The 11,087-nt window shown below is 38.8% G+C and overlaps 1 protein-coding gene across 5 annotated transcripts in view; it reads left to right on the top strand.

Annotated features, from left to right (window-relative positions):
* The window catches only part of SLC39A12 (solute carrier family 39 member 12), an 87,705-nt gene extending 76,918 nt beyond the window's left edge, over positions 1-10,787 (top strand). For 4 of the 5 annotated variants that reach the window (XM_045463853.1, XM_045463852.1, XM_045463855.1 and 1 more), the window contains one exon: positions 10,199-10,787. In XM_045463853.1, the coding sequence (XP_045319809.1) occupies positions 10,199-10,327 (129 nt within the window). In that variant the 3' untranslated portion in view covers positions 10,328-10,787. The remainder of the gene's footprint in view (positions 1-10,198) is intronic. The other variant, XR_006708853.1, reaches the window with a different exon arrangement.
* The last annotated feature ends 300 nt before the right edge of the window (positions 10,788-11,087 follow it).

Consider the following 11,087-nt stretch of genomic DNA (forward strand, 5'->3'; position numbering starts at 1 on the left):
CCTTGGTATTTGTAGTGATACCCCTTTCATTTCTGATATCAGTAATTTATGTTTTCTGTTTCTCTTAACCGGGTAGAGGCTTATAGATTTTATTGATGTTTTCATAGAATCAACTTTTGCTGCATCTGTCCATTTCTGATAGAAGCATGTTAAGGTCTCCAACAATAATAGTGGATCAGTCTCTTTCTCTTTGCTGTTCTATCAATTTTTGTCTCACATCTTTTTTCAATGTTTATTTATTTTTGAGAGAGACAGAGACAGAATGCAAGTGGGTTAGGGGCAGAGAGAGAGGGAGACCCAGAATCCGAAGCAGGCTCCAGTCTCTGAGTGGTCAGCACAGAGCCCGATGCGGGGCTCGAACTCACGAGCTGTGAGATCATGACCTGGGCTGGAGTCGGATGCTCAACCCAGACGCCCCTCACATTTTTTAACTCTCTGTTGTTAGGTACACACATATTAGGAATTGTTATGTCTTTTTGGAGTATTAAGTCTTTTGTTTTTATTTAATGCCCATCTTTATCCTTGATAGCATTTCTTGCTCTGAAGTCTGCTCTGTTTGAAATTAACATAGGCAGTCTTGCTTTCTTTTACTCAGTGTTAGCATGATATATCTTCATCCATGTCTTTACTTCTAATTGATATGTGCCTTTATATTTAAAATGGACTTCTTGTAGAAAGCATATAGTTGGGTCTCATGTTTTGATCTGTTCTGAAAATCCCTCTTTTTTTTTTTTTTTTGGTGTATTTAGTCTATTGACATTTAGAGTGACTATTGATATAGTTGGATTAAAATCTACCATATTGTTACTGTTTTCTAATTGTTGCCTTTTGTTCTTTATGGCTACCTTTTTTTGCCTTCCACACCTTTTCTGTCTTGTGATTTTAATTGAGCATTTTATATATTTCCACTTGACTCAGTTGTTAGCACATGAATTATACTTCTTTTTTGAGTATTTTAAGTGGTTACTCTAGAGTTTTCAGTATACATTTACAAGTTATCCAACTCCTCTTTCAAATAACACTGCTCCATGGATAATAAAAGTACCTTGTAATAAGAAAATATTCCTAATCCATCCTCCCCATCCGTTGCATCATTTCTGTCAATTATTTCAATATTATATAAGCATACATACATAGGCACACACAAGCATACAGAATGGAATACATTGTTGCTATTATTTTGAAGAAACCATTATCTATTGGATCAATTAGAACTTTAAAACCTAGGGGCGCCTGGGTGGCTCAGTTGGTTGAGCGTCGGACTTCGGCTCAGGTCACAATCTTGGGGTATGTGAGTTCGAGCCCCGCGTCGGGCTCTGTGCTGACTGCTCAGAGCCTGGAGCCTGTTTCCGATTCTGTGTCTCCCTCTCTCTCTGACCCTCCCCCATTCATGCTCTGTCTCTCTCTGTCGCAAAAATAAATAAACGTTAAAAAAAAAAATAAAAAAAAAACTTTAAAATCTAAAAGTTTTCATTTTGCTTTCACTTATTCACTTTCTGATACTCTTTCTTTCTTGTATAGATCCCTGTTTCTGACCTTTATCATTTTCCTATCTCCAAAGAACTTCAATTAACATTTTTTACTGGCAACAAATTTACTCAAGTTTTGTTTGTCTGATAAAGTCTTATTTTCCTTTCTCTCTTTTTGTTTTCTAAGATTATTTATTTTGAGAGAGAGAGAGAGCATGAGTGGGGTGGGGTAGAGAGAGAGGGAGAGAAAATTCCAAGCAAGCTCCATACTGTCAGCACAGAGCCCAACGCGGGGCTGAAACTCACAAATTGTATAATCATGACCTGAGCCGAGATGAGGAGTTGGATATTTAACTGACTGAGCCACCCAGGCGCTCCCTCCTTTCACTCTTGGAAAAGTTTGGAGGTGCAGAATTCTAACTTGGTGATTTTCTCTTTCAACACTTTAAACATTTTCTCTCACTCTTTTTTTTTTTTTTCTTGCATCGTTTCTGAGGAGAATTCAGATATAATTCTGTTCTTGCTCCTCTCTATATAAGTTTTTTGTTTGGGTTTGGTTTTGGTTTTGCTTGGTTGTTTGTTTTTGTTTTTGTTTTTTACTCTGCCATCTTTTAAGGTTTTTTTCTTACCTTTGTTTTTCTAAAGTCTGAAAATGATATGCCTACGTGAAGGGTGTTTTGTTTTTGTTTGCTTGTAGGTTGGTTGGTTTTGTTTTGTTTTGTTGGCACATCTCCGCTTGCTATTCTCTGAGCTTCTTTGGAGCTGGGATTTGGTACCTGATATTTTTTGGGGGGAAATTCACAGCCATTATTGCTTCTAATATTGCTTCCATTTTCTCTCTCTCTTTTTTTTTTTTTCTGATATTACCAATACACCTATATTACACATTTTCTCTCATGGTTTCGATATTATGTTTTGGGTTTTTGGGGTCTTTTTTCTCTCTGCTTTTCAATTTTGGAAGTTTCTATTGTCATAGCTTCAAACTCAGAGTTTTTCCTCAGCTATGTCCCGTACACTAATGAGCCCATCATTGTTCTTTTCTCTTGCAGTGTTTTTCATCTCTAACTTTTCTTTTTGATTCTTTTTTAGAAGAATCTCTCTGCTTATATTATCTATCTTTTATTGTTTACGTTGTCTACTTTTCCCATTAAAGCCCTTACCATATGAGTCACAGTTTGTTTGTTTTTTTAATTCCTGGCCTGATTATGCCAACTTTCCTGCTGTATCTGACTCTGGTTCCGAAGGTTGTTCAGTCTCTTTAAACTGTGTTTTTTTTGCCTTCTAGTAATTCATGTTATTTTGGTTGAAAGCACGACCTGTTGTACTGGGTAAAAGGAATTGTGTGGTCAAGAGTCCTGTAGTAATGTCGTGGTAAGGCATGGAGAGAAGGGGAGCCTTCCATAGTTCTTTGATTAGGTCTTGGTCTTGTGGGGAGCCTGTGCTTTCAGACTGTGAACTTCTTGCCTCCTCCCCCTTTAGGTGGAAGAAAATGGCTAGAGTGGGGTGAAGTTGAGGACTTCCCTTCCCTAGGTGGGATAAGCTCTGATAAAACTCCAGCAGGTTAGACTTTGATAAAATAGTTTCTCATAAGGGAAATCCTTGTTAAGACCAGAATCTCTAAAGGATTTCAAAATGGCTTCTTTATCTTCCTCCTGATAAAAACACAAGGGGATTTCCGCCCCCCCCCCCCCCCAATATTCACTGTGAGGATTTGGTAGAGCTCCTGGCAGTAAAATCAACAAAAGTGTGGGGGACCCTCTGAGACTTAGGGTCCCCCTAAATTTTTTAATTCTTAGGCTTGTCTACACTAAGCCTGTAATAATTTGTCAGTTACAGGTTTGTGTGTTTGTTTTTCCCTACCTTGGCTTATTGGGTCCCACAAAAGTTTCTTCCTGTAGGTTTCTGCTCAGGTAAGTTGTGATTCTGTATATTCACTTGACTTTCTTTCCAACGTTTGGGTCAGTCATTGGACCTCACTTTTCTGTCATATCTGAGAAGAGTTGTTGATTTTCAGTTTGTTCATCTTTTTTACCAAAAAAAAAAAAAAAAGAAGCCAAATCATGACTTGCACTAACAAACTTCCATCTTGTTCTCAGATGTGGGTCTTCTGCAAAGACACAATTAAGTTCTTTAAAAATGTGACCAGGGCTCCTGGGTGGCTCAGTTGGTTAAGTGTCTGACTCTCGATTTCAACTCAGGTTGTGATCTCACAGTTCCTGGGATCCAGCCCCATGTTGGGTTCTGTGCAGACAGCGTGGAGCCTGCTTGGGATTCTCTCTCTCTCCCTCTCTCTCTACCCCTCCCCCGTTCACACTCACTTGCTGTCTCTCTGTGTCAAAATAAATAAAAAAATAAAAATAATAAAAATGTGACAATTAGAACAACCTATGGAATGTGTGCCCCTAGTGAGAGTAAGTATTATTAGGACAGCCTACAAAATACGTTTCTGAGGTTTTCTCTCTCATCATATTTCTTTTCTTTTTTTTTTTTTTAATTTTTTTTTCAACGTTTATTTATTTTTGGGACAGAGAGATACAGAGCATGAACGGGGGAGGGGCAGGGAGAGAGGGAGACACAGAATCGGAAACAGGCTCCAGGCTCCGAGCCATCAGCCCAGAGCCTGACGCGGGGCTCGAGATCATGACCTGGCTGAAGTCGGACGCTTAACCGACTGCGCCACCCAGGCGCCCCGCATCATATTTCTTAGGAACGAGAGTGGCTCCTTTTAGCAAATGCAAATGCATACCTAACTCCATGTGCATAATGAATGGGTTTTAGGGTCCTTCTGAAAAGAAGATGGTGTAAGTCAGTTATCAAGAGAGCCTCATGAATGGAGAAGCAAATTATTTCTCTTGAAAGTTAATAATGTCAAAAGCTACGTATTCCTGCGAGAGGAAAAACATTTAAATTACAATTTTACCTTCATAAGAAACATCACCAAATGTCTTCAATTAAGTGAATATTGAGGGGCGACTGGGTGGCTCAGTCAGGTAAGCATCTGACTTTTGATTTCAGCTCAGGTCATGATCTCATGGTTTGTGGGTTCGAGCCCCATGTCGGGCTCTGTGGTGACACTGCAGAGCCTGCTTGGGATTGCTTCCCCCTCTCTCTCTGCCCTTCTCCTTCTCACACTCTCAGTCTCGCTCTCAAAATAAATAAATAAACTTTTTAAAAAATAAGTGAGGAGCACCTGAATGGCTCAGTTGGTTAAACGCCTGGCTTCGCCTCAGATCATGATCTCATGGTTTGTGAGTTTGAGCCCCCCGTCAGGCTCTGTGCTGACAGCTCAGAGCCTGGATGGAGCCTGCTTTGGATTCTGTATCTCCCTCTCTCTGCTCCTTCCCCGCTCACGCTCTGCCTCTTTCTCTCTCAAAAATGAATAAACATTAAAAAAAATTTTTTTTAAATAAGTGAATGTTGAATATTTGTATTTAAATGATAAATTTTTAATAACGAAAGGACTTTGATTTTTCGGTGTTTTGTAGAAGCATTGGATGCTGAACTTTCTTTTTCAGTACACACATTTATGATCTATACTCAAAGTAAATGTTGAAATATGTAGCGATAGATCTTTAATACCCACAAGAAACCAGTTTCAGATTACAGATAGAAGTAGACAGAGAAGGCTTTGCACAGCAAGATTCTGCAGCTTAGATGTGTAAGGAGAGACAAAAAATCTTAGTTCTAGAGAATGTTTTATAGATCATCCTCCTTTGTGATAAGTCCTCCCTAGTATATAATTATTACAAGGCACATGACATTAGAATTTATCCACTTTCTTTCCTCATGTGTTCTAACATTCTCTGTGAGCATTCCCTTTAAAAAGTTAAGACTATGAATACAGTTATGGAGACTGACTCAAGTATAAATCATGTGCTTCATATCACTTTCTAAATGTCCAGAAATTCTAGTCAGAGGTTTGGTCACCATACCTACATCTCAGTTAGTTAATAGAAATGTAGGGACCATTATCTACAGATAGGTCAGTCACCATGTAGACTTGGTCCATCTAGGGAATTGGTCTCCAGTGTCTGATTCAAATTTGAAAAAATAAAAAGCATGTTAAAAGGCTTTTAGGTAAAGATTTTCTTTTTCTTTTTTGCCAGAACATTACAATTCCTTGGCTGTCATGTTTTGGCATCCACTGATTTGAGTTGGGGAATTTGCTAAACATGGAGGCAAAAAAGAAAGTTGCTTTCTACTTCAAGATTTCCAAATTTCTGGCAGCAATCTAAAAAACATATCTCTTAGCTCTATCTCCGGGCAAAAGTGTTTTGCTAACATTTCTCTTTTTTCCTGACCTTTTACTTCATTGTTAACATACCCTATCCATCATTTCACCCCCTCTAGTCTTAGGATATAATCAGGATCTGTAAAATTATTCAATAAGGGAATCTAATTGCCCTAGAGGAAAAAGGGACTTTTCTCTCTTGAAATCCAGGGGAAAATGGGTAGCACTAAAACTCATGTCAGGAATTTTTTAAAAAGAAAAAACAAAATATATACTCTTAAAAATGAATGCATATATATCTTTATGTCCCTTCAAAATTTACTGACTGAAATGATAACAAAAATATGGGTAAGTTCAAAGAAAGTGAAATGTTGTAATCAGACACGGTTGGGATTTGGCATTTTACATTTGTGTCTTTTGGAAAGACTTTTTGTGAGACTCTCTGGTATTTTGGTGCATATCCAAGAGATATTACGATTTATATATTCATCCATAATCATCCAAAAAAGAGCCAAGTATTTTCTCAAAAGCAAGCTTAGCTTGATTTTCTTACCAAAATCCACTTACATGCGAACGTGCAAAGTTCAGATAGACCATCCAAATCAAGATGATCCATATCAAGATGAGAATCTCCTTAAACTTTAAAAAAATTTTTTTTTTCAATGTTTATTTATTTTTGGGACAGAGAGAGACAGAGCATGAACGGGGGAGGGGCAGAGAGAGAGGGAGACACAGAATCGGAAACAGGCTCCAGGCTCTGAGCCATCAGCCCAGAGCCTGACGTGGGGCTCGAACTCCCGGACCGCGAGATCGTGACCTGGCTGAAGTCGGACGCTTAACCGACTGTGCCACCCAGGCGCCCCTCCTTAAACTTTTTTTAAATGTTGATTTTCATTATTTGTCCATTTCTATAGGCTTACAAGGTTAGTCTTTTTTTTAAATATTTATTTTTGAGAGAGAGAGAGAGAGAGAGCTAGAGCAAGAGAAGGGCAGAGAGAGGGAGACACAAATTCTGAAGTAGGCCCCAGGCTCTGAGTTGTCAACACAGATCTTGATGTAGGGCTGGAACTCGTGAACTGTGAGATCATGACCTGAGCTGAAGTCAGACGCTTAACTGACGGAGCCACCCAGGCGCCCCGACCCTATGATATCTTGCCATCCATTTGGGTGTGCCTTCTAGCAGCTCATCGTTCCCTTGAAGTCTTTCAGGATGCTCTGGCTCCAGGTCTCATGCAGCGCTTACTTTCATTTACATCCATTTTATCATGCCCTTTCTTATATCCTGCACCCCATTTACTCCTCATAATCCTGCCAGAGCTAAATTATTAACTCCTTTTGGTTCTGAGGAAACCATGGCTCAAGGAGGATAATGACTTACTCAAAGTCACATGAATGTGATGTCAGAACTAGGACAAGAAGCCCGCTCATCTCATTACTGTAGTAGACAGAGGATTGTATACTGTAACAACTCCATCCTTGGCCCTCCGTCTTGCTCATGTTTGCCCCGTGTGCTCTCTTGGGGCTATGTGTTCCAGGCCCCTTGGAGATCAATATACATGCCTTAGAAATGTCCACCAAGGTCGGGATGGCGGGAAGCTTGCTTTGGCTTCCCATGAATCGGTTAGAGATAACATGCTCACTCCCCTTTCTGAATGCACAGGGGAATATTCTTTGGGAATATTCTATGGATTTTCAAAATGTCATCTTAAGTTGCAAAACTTCCCAGAAGACATTGAGTTCATGTGAATGGTGGCTCCTGGAGCTGTAAAATCCTCATGATGTTTTCTTGTGGACAATGCCATGTGCAAACTCAGAATAAAGGATTCTTGGTTTTCTTCCTGGGAATGGGGCCACTGACAGAGTCTGGAAGCTTTTATAAACACATTTATTCAATTCTATCGTGTGTCACACACTACAAGCAAACAGCAGGTCTACAAACAGGCTAGTGAGGAAAACAATAGATCAAACAATTGTTTTTAAAAACTGTGGCATTTCTTTGGATTGAGTCATGACAGAAACTGATTGAGATTTTGCGGGAAGTCCCAGGACCCTCATTTAATTTCTGCGTTTTTGTATCTACAACTTTTTGGCTATTAAATCTACCTAATCAAGACCTACTTCTTTCCAACGAAAGATCCTGACTAGAAGTTTGAGGCCAAGATGAAAATTAGAAAATGAGCTTTCTCAATTGTAGGTTAAGACACTGGTGGTTTGAAACTAAATCTCAAGTTCTATCTATTGAACCAGAACCGTTTTCGTCACCATGCTTTCTGTCTTGCCTGAAGTAGTTTTCTCGACAGGTCGTTGAAAACAGCATGATTGTTCAGCAAATCATTCACATTCTAGGAGCATTTACCAAGAAAATCTTTTTAGAAATGACTTCTACTTCATCAGAGATGAACAATCAGGTGGTGCTGGACACAGTGGACATAAGATGAGCTGTAAATTCTTCCACATCTTGTAAATGAACATTAATTACCTTGCTTGAAAAACAGGGAGGAGAGGGAACTACACAATATCTCAATACCTTAGTGTATTTGGAAATAAGGCTGGTCAGAGCTTCAGCCTTTATGTTACCAGAGATGGCATAATTAATTGTGTCACCAAGATGGTCTGATACATACATTATTGAGACAGAAGGGAGCCGGTGGCCCATGTGGTCTGGCCTTGGAGTCACCTCTTGGAAATTGCTTACAAACTATTGAGAATCAGATGTATGGGGTGACTCTGATGCATGTATCTTGTTAATCCCTCCAGATTACCATAAATTGTTGGCTCTTTGGGAATATTCTATGGATTTTCAAATTTCATTTTGAGTTTATAATAGATAATGAACCAAATAGTATTACTCTCAAGTAGTATGATTAACCTGATATTTAACCATGGCGGAGACAAACCAATAGGACACATAATTTCTTTAAGGTCATCCACCCAGGACAGCATTTCTGGATCCTACTTTGCCTTCTAGTCCACTGGTCCATGTTAGGTTGTAAGATAGCAGGACACAATAATCCTAATCTTCATTCTGTCCATTTATCTAATTTTAAAAGGGAGAAATATCCATCTCAAGCATACCCAAATAGAACATTCCAGATGCTCTTGTACAGGCCTGAAAAAAACATGTCAAGGTAAAAAAAAAAAAAAAAAAAAAAAAAAAAAGTATATCAACCTGTTTTCTCTTGCCGTAAATCTAAAACCCTTGCACATTTTATATGTTTTATCTTTTTCTTGCTGTAAATAACCCAGTTTTCAACCAGATGTGATTTTTACTCCTCAGGGAAATTTGACAACATCTGGAGACATTGTTGGTTGTCCCAACTGGGGTCAGAGGTACAGCTGACATATGTCAGGCAGAAGTCAGGGATGCTGCTAAGCGTCCTACAACCCCCGTAACAAAGAATTATCCAACCCAAAATGTGAACAATGGCATGGGTGAGTTAAGTCTCCCCTCCAGGCTGACCTAAGCCTGTTTTCTAATAGAAATGACTATGTCACACGAGAGATCTCCACTCACCTTCCCGAGGTGAGGGATTTGAAAGAATGTGAGACAAAAACACATCACAGGGAGCACAGATACGGCACAGGGAATATAGTCCACGGTGTAAGAGCGTTGTAAGGTGACAGATGACAGCCTCACTTGTGGCCAGCATAGCATACGGTGTAGAGGTGGTAAGTCACTATGTGGTACACTCAAAACTAATGTAACGTTGTGTGTCGGCTGTACTTCAATTAAAAAAAAAAAAAAGAAGCCAGAAGAGACCCTTCAAAACTGAGAACAAACTGAGGGTTGACGGGGGGTGGGAGGGAGGGGAGGGTGGGTGATGGGTATTGAGGAGGGCACCTGTTGGGATGAGCACTGGGTGTTGTATGGAAACCAATTCGACAATGTTTCATATTAAAAAAAATAATAAAGGCCAAGTGAAAAAAAGAAAGAAAGAAAAAATACTACCTTGAGGTGCTGTTCCTAGAGGCTCACAGGAACATTTTGCTCTCAATGGTGTTAAAGCCATTTCACAAACAAAACCCTTGTCACTTGCCTCTAGGAGAGTAAAATGTAGCCTTAGGGCGTGATTCCTTTACTGTTCTGAAGGTCAGAAAGACCTTGAAGGTCTCTTTGAAAGGAAACAAATATGTGCTTTGTAACAACCAGTAAGTTTAATGGCTCCATAAACCTAACAGAACAGTCAAAAGTAATACTTTTCATCTATTATCTACTTTACAGTAAACAAAAATAAGAAGGATTGCGCTTGGTTTCAGTTGATAACTCTGTCATTTTAAGACTTCTGGCAACACTAGGATTCTTCTAACCGCAATCAAATGACTTAATTTATCTTACATTTTCAAATTTTGGTTGGGAGTAGGTATTAAGCATTTTGTAACTGCTTTGGGAATTTGAAAGGTTATTAGGTTCTGAATAACAGTCTCATGTTTTCCCACCAAACTTTTCCCAGCAGTGAATATATCTGGATCTTATTCTGGTTTTTTATTCTTTTTTTAGCTTCCTGAAATGACTCATGTTCAAACACGGCGACCCTGGTTGATGTTTCTCCTGCAGAACTTTGGATTGACCCTAGGTTGGCTTTCTCTCTTACTGTTGGCTATATATGAACAAAATATTAAAATATAAGTTAAGAGTCTCACACTTCCTCAAAAAACGAATTTATATGGCCTCCTTTTGTTTCTTTTGTCGTACTCTATACAGTGATTGTAAATTAATTATTGTTATCTTAGACGAAGTATGTGTCTTTTAGGTCATTAAGTTATTAATTTTATAAGGCACTTTTGTTTTAGGATACAAAGATCACGTTGCCCTCAATTGAAATTCTGGTTTTAGTCCCCAGCACCATGATGGAACTCGTATCTTTTTTAGTAATTAGGAAATTCTAAATTAATTCTGGGAAACTTTCAAACAATATTGTTTTGCTAATAAAGAACGTTTGTTTGTAGTATTTGAAGTGGACAGAGGCCGGTTGGGATAAATTGGCTGCAGCTTCTGTGATGTCAATAATAGTTTTCTGCTTGTAAGATGACAAACCCCAAGGAAACTAAATGACAGACAAATGTAATAAAGCCTAGTGTTAATGTGGTGATTTGTATTACCTTCTGTTTCTGAGTGTCAGATTCTGACCCAAGTCTTGCAAAAACAATATAGTATAGTTCTAGAAGCCTTGCCCACTGGCTCATAAGTGATGTTACATCAGCAAACTCAGGAAGCCTAGAGGATAATACATGAACATTCTATCTAATCACTAAATGAAACCTGTTTTAGGTAAGGAGAACTGGAAACAAAAAGGGAAGTTCAAAAAAATGTTTTAAATAACAAAAGCTTAAGTCAGGCCGTAGATCAATGCATAAACTGTCACAGTTTGTTTTTGTTTTTTTTTTTT

The sequence above is a fragment of the Leopardus geoffroyi genome, chromosome B4 (genome assembly GCF_018350155.1).
Source record: "Leopardus geoffroyi isolate Oge1 chromosome B4, O.geoffroyi_Oge1_pat1.0, whole genome shotgun sequence".
Classification (NCBI taxonomy): Eukaryota; Metazoa; Chordata; class Mammalia; order Carnivora; family Felidae; genus Leopardus; species Leopardus geoffroyi.